We start from the raw sequence: 15,044 nt of genomic DNA on the forward strand, positions 1-15,044 counted from the left end.
ATATAGGGACAGACAGAGAGAGAGAGAGAGAGAGAAGGAGAGAGAGAGGGAGGGAGAGCACAAGAAATGCTGGCAGACAGAGCCTGCGTGGACACACGGGGGCTACAGCGGGAGCCAGAGAGGAGGAGAGGAGAGGAGTGCAGCGCACTGAGCACTGACGACGAACGACAAAAGCAGCCAGCCCGTGCGTGAGGACAGCAGAGATCAGAGGGGGGACAGAGCGAGAGAGAGAGTAATAGAGCACACAGCCGGTGCTGCCGCTTCTGTCGTTTTGCTGTTTTCTCTCTCTCCCTCTCTTTTTTTTTTCCCAATCCTCGGAAGAGGAGAGGATTGCTGGGGTGAGAGTGTGCGCGCACGTCGACGAAGGACAACTCCAAGCAGGAGGAGGAGGAGGGGATGGAGGAGGGCTGAGAACAGACAGGGGAGGAGCAAAAACCCTTTGATGGACAGACAGGAGAGGAGAGGAGGAGCACAACGAAGGCAAGTTGATGAATGCGATTTGGAGAGACTGATATTTTTTAGAGGGGAAGGCAAGAGGAGTAAAAGCAACAAAGGAGTAAAAGGGAAATGATTAGAATTGGGAGAGAGATAGAGAGAGAAAGAGAGAGAAAGAGCAACATGCATGCTGGAGTGAGAGAGAGATAGAGAGAGGGAGAGAAAGAAAAAGCAAGAGGCTGTGAGAGGGAGAGTGTGTGTGTGTGTGTGTGTGAAAGAGGGAGAGAGGGGGGGAGAGACGAGACGGTGACAGAGCAAGAGCAAGACCAGCGGATACGTGCGTGTCAGAGCAGATTTCACATCAGCGGTGGTCAGTTTTCCTGCGGGCGAGAACAGTGTGTGTGCGTACGCGCACGAGTGTCCGTGTGTGTGTGTGTGCACTGTGTGTCTGTGTATGTGAGAGCTCCTCTCTGCCTGTATCCTTCTCTAGCCTGCTTGTGCTGGTGCATCTACGTGCGTGTATGTGTGTGTCTTTGTGTGTGTGTGTGTGTGTGTGTGTGCCTATGTGTCACACGCAAGTAAACTAGTCCTTTAGCTGCACCAGGAGAGCACAGCGCTCATCACAACGGACACCGACTCAGCCCTCGGCAAAAGTGTCTGACGAGTGGAAAAATAATAAGAAGAAATAAATAGACAACAACAAGCAAGAAGACTGTTTGAAAAAAAAAACGGAAAAAAAAGAAAAGAAAACAAGAGAAAAACAAAACAGGACAGCTGACGACCGAGAGCTAGGAGGAAAAAATGGCAGGGAGTTGGAAGGTATGAGGGAGACAGAGAGAAGCAAGCGCAAGCCTCGCCTGACGAAGAGCATTAGTGATGCGTGGATGCGTAGGTTAGTGGTCTGCATGGAAACAGCAGGTCCCAGAGTTCCTGGGTCAGTCGTGTTTTGGGAGAGAGTGGGCTCCTGCTAAGCATCTCCGAGGAGCGCTGGAGAGGAGAGGCACAGCTTCCACAACGCAGCCATCACACACGGCACTCGTGAGCAGCCACTCTTCCAAGTTAGTCTGGACTCCATAACTCTTGCTTATTTTCTTATTCTCCATTCCGAATTCGAGCTGTTCCTTTCATCTCTTCTTTTTTCTGCACCTTGTTCTTTCTACCCACTTGTTCTCTCATTCCACACTCTTAACAGATACATATTTCCTCTTTTTTTGCAAAAGCCAGCCACTCTTTCTTTCTCTGCCTTCCTCCGTCTTTCTTGGTGTTACTGCTTAGGCAAGAGTTTGGACTGGCAGTAGGTCTGCTGGTGTTCTGGCATGGGCAATGTGGAAATGGGAAGAAAGAGCAACATGTAACTGGGAAAATGACTGGAAGTGGACTTCAATCATGACAATGTGTGCTTCTGAACAGACACTGAGACATTTAGAATAGCACCGAAAGTTTGTTTGACCACACACATGTGCATTTGAGGGGCCCTGTATACTGCCGTGGTCTCATCTGTTGGCCCTTTTATTCAGCGAGCTTGTGGTGGATTACTGGACCCTGGACCTTCGTCTGTTTCTCACGGAGCCCCATGTGGGCCCCAGCCCTGGCGACCTGGCTGGGAGATGAAGCCTACCCCTTCCCCCATCCTCTTCCTCCTCACCACCCTGCCGCAGTAGGAGCTGCGTGGGCATCCATGGCTCTTGAGGCCCGTTGCCTGAGAGCCTCGTCCCCATCCCTGCCGGCCTCGACTTCCTCCTCCGCCTCCCGGAGGGCACGGCAGCACTCCCGCAGGCTCGGAGGAAGAGCCCGAGGAGGCAGCGCGAGAGGAGCGGGCGGTGCCCTGTCCAAGCTAAGTACCGCCTTGCTGGCCAGGACTCGTCTGCACGGCCTGCGGCACGTGCTGTGGCCGCGGGGCGGCTCAGCGGTTCGGCGCGCCCTCTGGCTCCTGGCCCTGTGTACGTCGTTGGGCCTGCTGGTCTCCTGGTCATCCAACCGCCTGCTCCACTGGCTGTCCTTCCCCACGTACACACGCGTCCACTCCGAGTGGGCTCGTGAGCTGCCCTTCCCCACCGTCACCGTGTGTAACAACAACCCTGTGCGCCTGCTCAAGCTCACCAAGAGCGACTTGTACTTCGCCGGACACTGGCTGGGCCTTCTGCTGGCCAACCGGACGGCGCGGCCCTTCGTGCTGGACCTACTGGCTGAGGACCGCCGCGCCTGGTTCAGCAAGCTGTCAGACTTTCGCCTTTTCCTGCCCCCGCGGCACTTTGAGGGAACCAACCTGGAGTTCATGGACCGGCTGAGCCACCAGTTGGAGGACATGTTGCTGTCCTGCAAGTACCGCGGCGAACCGTGTGGTGCCCACAACTTCACCACCGTGAGTCCCACTTTTAACCGATCCCCCCCACAATCCCCCACCCCCACACACACACACCTCTCTTTCCCCCCTGGCTGCTATGAGAGTCTGCCAAGCTATGGGCACACTTGGCTGTCTCTCATTGGCACTGCTAAGTCATTCTCTCTCTCCTCCTCTCTCTATGTTTACAACGATGTCTCTGTGTCTCTTGAATTTATTATGTTTTGGTAACTGCCTCTGTCATCTAACTCAAGGTGGAATTAGATTAAAGGTGTAGGTTTTTGAACGTTCTAAGTTCCGCAACAATTGAAGGTTCTAAAATTCTATGTTGAATTCAATGAACCCAGATATTCTTTAGAATGTTAATTTCCCAACATTCCCGTCACACCGGTGTGACGGTACTCCTTTAAGGGTTAATTAACACAGAGTGAAATTAGATCCTCCTCATGATCCACGTCTCCATTTGTACTCCTATCAAGCTCCGGGAGCATTTCTCTTCCACACAAGTAGCCATGTGTAATCTGTCTGGACTAGATGTGTTATTTAAATGAGCTGACATGTTCTACTTAAAGCGCGTCCCCACCTGTTCTCTCCCTGTATGGCACCCTGTGTGTGACACCGCTGGCACCTTTAAAACTAGCTCAGTTTCTCCTGACCTCCATCTTCCTATTCAAACTATAGGTAGGGCGGCTCAGGAGGGAGAAGATGTGTACCTCAACCTGAAGAATGCTTGTTTGAGCCAAGCTCCTCCTGACCCTGTCAAGGGGGTCCTTGAGCAAGACATTGAACCCCAAAACCGCTCCCAAATTGTGCAGGTTGGCACCTTGCATGGCAGCCTTTGCCATCAATATGTGAATGGCTGAATGTGAGGTATTATTCTATAAGGCACCATAAGTGCTTGAAGGAGTAGAAGAGCTCTTTGTAAATGGAGTTCAAAGAGCTCTGCCAGCTCTCTCCCACTGTGCACACAGTTGTTCTCCTGCTCTATTTTATAAGTTAAGCACAGTGAGGTTTTCAGACCCAGACTCAGATCCAGAGCCAACTTCAACCAGCCTCTGATTTAAATCCTGTCGGAAATATACCTTGTTTGCAGTTCATTTCAGTTCGACTTGGACCTATTGCTCGGAGCGGTCTGTGGAGACCTTGAGGATATTGACTGGTATAGTTTGTGGCTGGATTAGACATCTGAGGGTCAGGCTACAGGGTTGTTTACCTTGAGAGATAAGAGATGTTTGTGTATATTAACAGTACTCTTTTTACACAATCTAATACACATAAAGACTGGCACACATACATATGCATTTTAAAGGTTCTATGTGAGTTGTATATGAGTTCTCTTGGAAGCACTATCATCTCTGCCCATACTAACCATAGTGGGTATCTGGGCAACGTGCAGAACATTGCTGTTTTTGACACTACATCAAAACGGTTATTTCTTCACATTCTGTTGCTATCTCTAGGTCCTCTTTGAACATTTCTAACTAAAAATATGACACAAAGCCCCTTTGAGCACTGGGTGTGTGTCTGTGCAATCCTCTCACGGCTCCTTTTGGAGAGCACCTTCACACACAGCTAATTGCCTATCATAGCTCCTCTTAATCATAATGACGTCCTATCCTATTTCCCATTCCCAGAGCATAATTGTCTGTTGGCTGTTTTGTAATCGTCCATTTTCATGAGTCCAGCCTCCCAGTAAACACTGATCGGTTTCCTCCATTGACTCTGATTGTTTTGTTTTCTAGAACTTGCCACAGAGAGTCAACCCTGTTCAGAATTCAATGTTTGAAACATGCCGAGAAAGTATTATCCATCCCTTGTGATGGTGGTTTTGATTATGCAGAGAGAATCTCGCTTCCTACTTCTCACATTATTTGCAGCCTTTATCCTACAGGTCATTTAGCTTGAGGTCTACTTGAGAGCAGTGCATGCCAAAGAGCTGTCTGTGTTTCAAAGAAGAGAAGAGTTCTCTCGTGACATTGCACAAGTACACAGGAAGGTCACAGTTTGCATTGGCCAAGACAAAGACTTCTCATGCTGTGCTATGCCTTTACTGTGCGAGTTGTTATATTGTTATATTGGATCTTGTGTGTGTGTGTGTGTGTGTGTGTGGGGGGGGGGGGGGTAGCTCTCTGCCCACATACAGGGGATATATTTCTATTTATTTACAGGACTCTGTCATTCGCCTCTATTACTATTACTCATATTCTGTAATAATAGCTTGTGGGCTTGCAGTATTTTCCTTTTGCAGTATTTTCCTGTCTGCATTGATGCTATGATGGCTCTCGTTCATCTTTGGGGTCCAGCGGCTAAGAAACCATTTCGATAACTTGGTAGGCCCACCTTTCCTTTTCTTGAGGACTTTGCAGGTGCTGAAATGCTCATGTATCAAAAATCTTTTTTGAGAATTTTTCACACCTTAAGTGAACCCAGATGTGTGTTTAAGGAGATTTACAGAGCTCCATTTCTTTGTGGATATTGTAGTCACCTGAGATAAAATCATGTGAATTAACCTAGCCACACATACAAGAACTAGCATGTCCTTATGTCCTTACTTTAACAAATACCAAATACCCTGACAATATAACCTCTCACACCCAACCTCCCCTCCATACGCGGTCCGGTAACATATATCTGTGTAGTTACTCGCTCCAGTGACATATATCTGTGTTCATGCACGCTCAGTTTTTTTTTTTTTTAAAGCTCCCAAACGCACTATTCTCACTAGAAATGTTGTGTGCAATCGAGGATACAGATGCAGGCTTTAAAGTTGTGCCTGAAAGTTGGTAAATATATCGCCATGGAGCCCACACTGACTAGCAGAAGTAATGAGGACGGACACAGGGTCCCGCTATGAGAGCCTCTGGGAGTCGGCAGGGGGGCTTGAGATAGGGGAAGGGGTGGGTGTGCATGATGTCTGAAGCCCTGCCAAGACCAAAGCTCCCGTCCCTGGGCTTATTTGGGTCTTGCTTGAGGGGTCTCTGGAGAGTGGAACAGTGGTTGCTGTGGCAGATGTTTTTCCCCTGGTTACATGAGAACAAAACAAAACAGAACAAAAAAGAATTTGTTCACTGAATGTGAAACACTCTCTGCTGGGCATATTGTAGCCTGGCTTCAACTGAAATTTTTTTCTTTCATATGAAGGCCTGTGAAATGAAGGTGAAATCGATTTAAATCTCAAGATGTTTAGGTAAGTACCCATGTGCAGGTATGAATAATGTCTGTAGTTGATTTTTGACCTTGACTATGTGAGTTTGTGTCAGTGTTTGTATTTTGTGTTGTTTGTGTGTGTATGCTAGAGCATCAAAACAAAGTCCAATCACACCCCAGCGGCGATTACTCCAAAGCTGCCTGAGCCCACTCAGCCTGTCACTCAGACATGGGCAATCAAGCATGCCACCATGGCAGAGTGAGTCTCACCTCCACAACCGACCTGCCACACTCAATCCCCCTCCATTTCATCACTGCAGTCCCCCGCCTAACATCCTGTGGTGTCTGGGCATCAGCCCCTTAGCTCTGAGGAGATAAGAGAGAGCCACTCCTGAAGTGACACCACCTCCGGTCTGCACAGGTCACAAGATCGAATGTGGCCTAACAAATAAACAAATAGATAAATATAGATGTAGATAAAATTATATGGATAGATAGATAGATAGATAGATAGATAGATAGATAGATAGATAGATAGATAGATAGATAGATAGATAACAGACACATCAATCTAAATGTAAAGTTAAATGAAAGGTAAATGATGGCAGAAGGGCAGAAATGCTACCCTTTACTGAAGCAGTGTTGCCCACAAATCATTTATTATATCATATATCATAATTATCATTATCAGACATGTTCTTCTGGCTTTAATAGACCCCCTGCCCTGCCTACTAGTTTCCTTTTGGTTAATATTTTATACAAAATTGTAAAATTGCTTGATACCAGCTGGGTACTGGTAGTCACAATTTACAAACAAACTTTGTACTTAAATGGGTAATGCTTATTTGCATAATGGTTAATGGTTATTTGCATAATGTTAGCTCAGGGCTGGCTATTTGGATAATCAAGTCTATCCAGAGAGGAGGATTGGCTGGTTAGATTTAGCCTGGCTACTCATGCATTCCAGAGTGATTTTTATGGACTATTAGTCTCATATAAGTCATGATTCACAATACATCAGCCGGGTTGATGCTGGGGGATGCTGGAGTGAGTTACCCTGGAAAATGGAAAGTGAAAAGGGCTGTGGTCTCTCCTCCTTTTGTAGTTTCACATATTGGTCCCCCACATTTAACCAGTATTGTGTTTGATTTTATATGACTGTGAAGATTCTAAGCTGTAGTATATTGCACATCAACAGTATAAATCTGAACAGATGATGACTGAAACACTGAGCAACATTAGAAGACAGAAGATAATGAGAAAGTACAAACACCAGGGGTGAGATATGATAGCCAACAGTGTTTGATTTAGCCAATTCTAGTGTTGTATGAGGACATCTGGTATCAGGCAGCTGAGAAATCACTGAGTATTTTCAGACAGAGATCTGCGATGAAGGGTGTGTTTCTTTTGTGAAGGTCAGGCCTAGACTGTCCCACCATATCTCAGCCATGGTGACAGGACAGGCTAACCTGTTCTGGAGCTTGACAGAGTGCTCTTCTTGAAAGCACTGTCTGCCTCAGCGCAAGCGACAGGTTGAAACAGAATTTAAACAAATGCGCCGTGATAGGTTCCATATCGCACATTTTCGAGGTGCCCTCTCTCATTTTTAGGAGACTTTTTCGACAGTGCATCGCTCTCACTGTTGTCACATCCCAGTCACTTCCATAGCTTCTGTCTGCTATGACATAAAACATTGGGACAAAAATAAAGTATGCCTCTGTAATCCTTCATCGGGGTTTGTTTCAAAGGCTTTGCTCCGACTGCGAAACGCACCGAGCAGCCAAAGCTTTTTCAGTGCTGTTTCTGCTGCCTTGCTGAGTGGATTGCATGAGGCTTTACAGGGGATATTAAAATTAGCGATATCAGCTACGACATGCAGGCTTATCTTACTTGCATGAATACTGCTAGCCTTTTTAAAGCAATTTATTCAAAATATAATTTCTAAAAGAAGATGTAGACAGGTAAGCATAGTGTGGCAGTTATGTCTCAACAAACTGTAAAACGGATGGATGCTGTTGCTGTTTTCGGGGAGAGCTCTGCAGGGGGTGCAAACAGGGATAGATTAGTGGCAGGACGCTCGCCATGCGCGGCTGTTGGGACATATGGCTCAGTATGAGTCCTGGCTCTCCTGTTGGGTGAGTCTCTGTGGTTGTTGTTGTTGTTGTTGATTTCCGAAGTCCTTTGGCAGGAGGGAGTGACTGTGTTTGCTTGGCCTTGGATGTTGATCTCACATTTCCCCTGTGGTCCTCTTTGATGACTCAAGCGAGGTATATGAGCCTGCTCGGTCAGGTGTCGTGACAGATGGACAGCATCAGAGTCTGTTTTTTGGGGTATCATTCTGACCACCACCATAATGCATGTGATAAAAAGCAACTTGAGTGTGAAGTGCTTCTCTTTTTGAGTCCACAGTTTTGTGAGTCAGAGAGGTTTCAAAATGTTCTCACATACACATGAAAGGCTACAATATCCTCCTCTCTTGTGGTTGTATGCCAGTAAATATGCAGTCCATTTTGCGTGCATTATGATGGGGTTAGGGCAAAAGCCATACAGGCTGCACTGGCTTGTCTTTGCTAATTTCATTAGCAAATCGTCACATCACAAGCTAGTCTACTCCCTCAGGCCTTCGGGCACTAGCCGTGCATTCAGAGTAGGCTGAGGAAGTACTATACTCAAAGACAATGCCGCAGGGTTTTAGTGTGTGTGTGTGTGTGTGTGTGTGTGTGTGTGTGTGTTTTCCATCTGACAAAGGTGGGTTGGGACAAGCTCAACAGTGCAGAATATGCTTTGAACTGCTGCATAACAATGAGGAGAGAACAGGAAGGAAGGTGGAGCCAAAACAGAAGTCAAGTGTGGAAGGAAGTTGTGTGTGTGCGTGTGTGTGTGTGTGTGTGTGTGTGTGTGTGTGTGTGTGTATATGTCTGTGTGTGTCTGTGAGTGCATGTGTGCATGCGTATTTGCGTGATTATACTGTATGTGTGTGTCTCCATTAAGTGGTCCAAAGGGGTTAATAGGGCCTGTAGCACTGACTGAAGCTGCAAAGCTGGCTCTCCAGTAAACAGTCAATACACCGACACTAACAGTTTTCGATCAATAACTCCATACAAGCTGGGCTCAGCTTGACATAGTCCCATCATGCTGTGTGTGTGTGTGTGTGTGTGTGTATGTGTGTGCGCGCGCGTGTGTGTGTGTGTGTATCCATCCAACACAGCAACCTTTGCTCACCGATAACTTACATACATCTGACTAACAAGCAACTGTCATTAGGCTGCACAAACCTTTTGAAGATTAAATACAGATAGCACCAATAACCTTGAGTGGGCTTTCCGAGCCGTTTCCCAGGGGCAGCACAAATCCATTCACAGTCGAATGGAGAGAACCAGAGTAAATAGGAGACCATTATGTCTTTCAAGTCCTTTGTGGAATAATACTGTTTTTAGGAGACAATCGGGTCTATAGAGATGCAACCCAACATAGACTTTATTGATCAGAGTCAAGCAAACAACTGAAATTGGCAGAGCTACAAACAGGTAGTGATGTGGGCTGTGTGATGATGTACAGATAACAATGGCTTTTTTGGAAAATAGTATACTTTGTGTGTGTGTGTGTGTGTGTCCTTTAGTGTCATTAATGCCGACGTTGCATTGATTTTTTTCTTCATCGTGACTCATTTATCCCTGATTGCACTTGATAGCACTGCGGTGGCTTTTGCCAATAATTAATTTGACTAAGATGGTGCTCTAACTTTAGTGCCTGGTGGGAGTGTTGTTTCAGTTTGTGGATTAAAACAAAATGACATGTGTACATTGATTCCTCTTAACTCCTCTCCTCTGTGCATCACAATGAGGAGAGCTCAGTCTGTAAATACTAGATTTTTCCATTTTCATTCTATTCTATTCTATTCGATTCTATTATGTCTGTTTAATTCTATTCTGTTTGTCAAATCTGTCATCCTTGTCCTAGATTGTGTCTTTCACCGGTCCTTGTCATCTTCCTCCATATTTTTTGGCCTCTTGCCAGCGTGAAACACATATTTCCAGTGTTTTGACTGGTGAGATTCTCCCTCTCCCTTTGATCTCTTCGGGATGTTATCAACGCATATTCTTCTCCCTGCATTTCCTGCCCTCTCTTCCACAGTGCACCACAAAGTGCTCTGTGCCGGGCCTGTTGATCTCATTACATGGCCATACCTTTTTAATTCTCTGGCTGCAGTTAAAGTTCATGCCCGCATTAAAAACGATCTGGCCCACAGCATCACTCTCTGTGCCATCGCTGCAGCTGATACACCTCCTGATGTGCCTCTCATTCCTGTGCATAGAAATGAAGAGGTACTGTAAGCTCAATTTCTACCCAGTTTTGAAGCAGTCAAGATGCTGTGCATATCTGGTCTACTGTGGACCCCCAGCACTGGGCCTCTGTGGACCTCTGTCAGATTCCATGGAGGCTTTGGTAATTTTCCAGTCTTAGCTGAGCAGGCAGAATAAGTTAAGTTGAAGGTCGCGGTATGTAAATCTACAGTGCAGTAAGATAATGATTATCTAGTGATCTGCCATACATCACAAGTACTTCAATTTCACATTGTTAACAGAGAGAATATTAAACAGGCAAAGCAGATGCACACTACTGTGGTCTCATACAGTACACATCGATAACAAGCATAAAACATTCATATGAAGGTATTGCTGGAATGGCGCAGAAATTAAAGGCCTACATTTGTATAGTCTCTCTCTCTCTCTCTCTCTCTCTCTCTCTCTCTCTCTCTCTCTCTCTCTCTCTCTCTCTCTCTCTCTCTCTGTCTCTCTCTTTCTCTGTCTAGTATTCTCTGCTATGGGGAATTGAGATCTCCTCAGTGCCAAGAGCTGGTGCTCATGTGCCCCGACACACACACAACACACACACATACACACACACACACACACACACACACACACACACACACACACACACACACCACACACACAACACAACACAACACAACACAACACAACACAACACAACACAACACAACACAACACAACACAACACAACACAACACAACACAACACATACACACACACATGCATAAACTGAGCTGCCGTGCCAAAAGCCGAGTCACACGCCTCCGCATCTCCCTCTGCCTCTCTCTCTGTGTTTCTCCTCGCCATGTTCCTTTTGAGATGTCTGTGTCCCTGCCGCCGCTCACACAACTGCACCACCGAGTGAGAATGCTCACTTTGATTTGAGTCGAGATGTCATTACACCAACACTCTGACACGCTGCATACATGTGCTCCGACTAATACAGCCGCAGCGAAAAAAGGCGTCTTCTTTTGACTGATCCCAGACCAGCTTTTCTAGCTGATTACAGACCAGCTTTCTCCCTCTGTCAGATCTCGTCATTTGAGAGTAGTGGAAATATTTGTTTGCTTCCTGGTTCATAAGTGGTCAGAAGGAGATGTATAATACTGCTATCTACTTAGGTCAATGTCAGTACTCAAGCACTAATAAAACAGCACTTGTTTAATTATCATTCACTGTTGTAGAGGCAATCATTGCATGTTAATGGACAAGCAATTATCAAGATAATTAGTTTTCTGCACTGTCGCTATGACGATGTTGTTAAGGGCATATATTCACAATACTAAGGGTGCATGAAAACAACCACATCGGAATAGGAATTTTTCTTTCTTTCTCGAAACCTTAGAAGTTTTATTGGTTTCATTGGAGCTTCAGAAGATTGATTGCCACCAGGGCATTAAAGATCATGTCCACTGTATACAGTAGTTGGATGATTGATTGCCACCAGGGCATTCGAGATCATGTCCACTGTATAGTTGTTGATGATTTTGGTAAGTTTAAAGGTGTCATTGAAGTTCAACCCATTTGTGATCCCCAAAAAATGTTTTGTAGATTTATTTCCCTAAAATTTGCATTGCATACCTTCAGGATCCCAGAGAGACCACAGTAGTGTGAAGCCATTCTTCTGTTTGTCTTCAGAGCCTTGCTGTAAGTCATATATGTCTTAAAGGGTGCTTACCACCTGTGACGTTAGTTATTCTGGGGAATCTGTTATACTGTAAGGATGCTGAGTGACTTATATCTGAAATACTCTCGGTCCACCTTAGCCCACTGCTAGCACAGGGCATTAAAGCGCATTTCTGCTATCATCTTCGGATCATAAAAGAGGTTAGCATCAGCAGGGATGTGCAAGACTGAAAAAATAATTCATCTCTTGTTAAGAATACGATCTCTAAGAAAATGTAAGAATAGGCTAAGGCTTATGTTACTGATGTTAACAGCTTGTGTTCTGAACTTGAATCATCAAAAGCCAAAGTGTGGTGCAGAGAGTAAACAAGGCAGTAGATCACAGCAATAAAGACTGCAATATATCACACCCTTTAACACAGAAACACAGAGTGGCCAAGATGAGCACTAATAACTTTGCAGCCGAAAAGGGCTAAGCCAGGGTTGTATACAATAATCAAGCAATCTCTCCTGCCATTGTTGTTCTAGACATTTATTCTAGTTCTAATCAAACAATTTTTACTGCCACATGCCATTTAATATTTGTCTACAGGAGTTGCAAATTGGAATGGATGCCCCACTGTGATGGCTATGGTTACATGTGGCACAGCAACAGCTCTACCGTCCAGCTTTGTATGGTTGAGGATACTGACCTGACCATACTGTATAGCTTCTTCTTAACCTTTGAGATTGATTTGTGTTTTTCATTTCTAAGTTATCATAATGGAGGCCCTGTCTGCTGCGACATAATTATACCAGAGGGACATCTGGTTGGCTTCTCGCTGATTGAACTGCTAGGGCTCAATCAATTTTGCTGACTAACTCCCGGTCCACACGGCTTTTTCCCTCTGTAAGCACGGCGAGTCAGAATGATTTGTCTGTGCTCCATTGACTCCCTGTGCTGAGGGAGTCCCTATGCCATGACCACCCCCTAATGCTTCTGAACAAAGTGTTATTCTTTTCTCCTACTGAGCAATTTAGACAGCCTACACCCCCTTGCCCACCTTACCCTCTGTTCAACCCATACATGTCTCCAGACTGGCAGGCATCTGGGCGAGAGCTATTAACACCACTTTGGGCTTCGAAAAGGGATCGCGGGCATCGCCGACCTCTTAAGATGCCCACTCTGAGGAAGCCTCTGCCTACCCTTTCTTTCGCTAGCAGGGGCCCTGCGCGGCGTCTTATTGATCGACAGACAGGAAGGAAAGGCCAGAGGAGTTGGTCACCGAAAGAAAGAGTAGAGCGAGGGAGGGACGAGGCTGGTTAGTCCGCTGAAGAGGAATAAAAAAGGAGAAAAGTTCCATTCACGCAGTGAGGCTTATCTTGGCGTGCAGCCAGCCAATCACTACTATTACATGAGGAAATGAACTGGTGGCAACAGAGAGCCACAGTACAAATATCTGTGGGCAACATGGATCAGTTAGAATGCAGAGCTGGTTCCCCAGTCACATGCCCACTGTGAGTGACTGTGTGTGTGTGTATATATGTGTGTGTGTGTGTGTGTGTGTGTGTGTAAAGGAGAATATGTGTGCCTTAATAGATGTAATTTACAAATTTGCATTTTGTAAGTAATTGTTTTTCAGGTTAATAAGCGTAGGGCTTGCTGCTAACGCAGCAAATTGTTTTCTCCATCACTGCCTGCTTGTGTGTGTGTGTGTGTGTGTGTGTGTGTGTGTGTGTGTGTGTGTGTGTAACTTTCTGTCCATTCACCCACTTGCCCAGCAGCAGGAGGTCTGTAAGCACGAGCAGGCTTTTTAAAATAGGTTTCTCCTTGATCTCCATGTTGTCTCAAATAAAATTCTGTGTGCTCACATGAACTTGAGCAGATATTCATGAGGTTTGGTAAGCAGAAAAAATGATTTGCTACTTCTAAAGGAAAGAGCTAATGGACTGCTTGGTCCAGTGAATGTTATTAGCCATGGTCTTGACTAAGCTTCCCCTGAAATCGGAAAGCACTTGACCATGTTTATATTTTCAGGATGCAGTAAGATTTCGTGCTGGGTTGAATGATGTCTATGAGACCTTTTGTCAAACGTAGGCTAAAGGGAATAACTTATAAGTTAATTTTGAGGACTCAATACAGAGTCTGTTCCACTGTCTACAAAACAGCAAGTGCCCTACATGTAGCCAAACTTTCTCTTTCTGGGTTCCTTTTTCTTACACACACACACACACACACACACACACACACACACACACACACACACACACACACACACACGCAATTTAGTTCAATTTTCCAACTCCGGCAGCTTGCTGGGGATTGTGTGTGGTTGGCGGTGAAGGGTGGCTGGGATCAGATCAGTCCTGGAGGGTGGTGAGATGGAGCCCGAGGCAGGGCTGGAGCCTTCTCTGTGGGTGTCTGAACTGAGAACAGAGCCTTGTTCCCATCCCTCTGAGAGCCTCCAGCCTCTGTCCTCCCTTACCAGGGCAAAGGCCAGCCCTGCCCTCCCAGGGCATGGAGCTCAAACAAAAGTGGGCCCATTACAGAGGCTGTGCCAGGCTCTGCCACCCGCACAGATCAGCCCTTTGCACCACACACCAACAGGGTGCCAGTAACTCTCTGAATAATCTTTATCTCAGTTAGCATTGTAAAAGTAGGTAGCTATGCTCAACAGCAGTGTGCGCGGTGCAAATTGTTTAGCATGGTGTGTGTTGTCCTTTCCCAAGTCCTGACTAATTGCAACTTGCAACAGTAGCTTATGCAAGTTAAGTTTGTGGAAAGGCTTTGGGATTAGTTTGGGATGCACAGGTTAGCCAAGCGTTGTGGCCAAAACCCTGTAGCAAACAGTCCATGCAGATATGGACGTTGCACGTTGGCAACTGTTCGGTTTATTCCATGCGGCACTCATTTAGAGGACGCCTGCTGTGTGGGAAATGGCACGGAACCCAACCGCAGAATTCCAGTGGGACTAGAGCTTGGTCTCAGCGCAATCTGTATTGTTTCATTTCTGAAGCGATAATAGAAAGCATTTTTTCTCGGCTGGATATATGAAAGGGGCTCGGAGAGCTGAGCTGAATGGAACATAGAATCCAGAAAGCCCCTGGAACCCACATACACACTAAGCAAAAACAAAAGTCCAGCAGAGATCAAGCAGTGATGGTCACTGTTCTACTCAGAT

General features: G+C 45.9%; 1 protein-coding gene across 3 annotated transcripts in view; it reads left to right on the forward strand.

The window, feature by feature from the left end:
• The window catches only part of asic2 (acid-sensing (proton-gated) ion channel 2), a 387,486-nt gene that overhangs the window by 233,292 nt on the left and 139,150 nt on the right, over nucleotides 1–15,044 (forward strand). For 2 of the 3 annotated variants that reach the window (XM_042084877.1, XM_042084876.1), the window contains exon 1: nucleotides 715–2,797. The exons of the other annotated variant lie outside the window; for it this stretch is intronic. In XM_042084877.1, the coding sequence (XP_041940811.1) occupies nucleotides 2,009–2,797 (789 nt within the window). In that variant the 5' untranslated portion in view covers nucleotides 715–2,008. Of the gene's footprint in view, nucleotides 1–714; nucleotides 2,798–15,044 lie in introns of those variants that run through there. 3 annotated transcript variants of the gene reach the window in all.

This window comes from Alosa sapidissima, chromosome 3 (assembly GCF_018492685.1).
Source record: "Alosa sapidissima isolate fAloSap1 chromosome 3, fAloSap1.pri, whole genome shotgun sequence".
Taxonomy (NCBI): Eukaryota; Metazoa; Chordata; class Actinopteri; order Clupeiformes; family Clupeidae; genus Alosa; species Alosa sapidissima.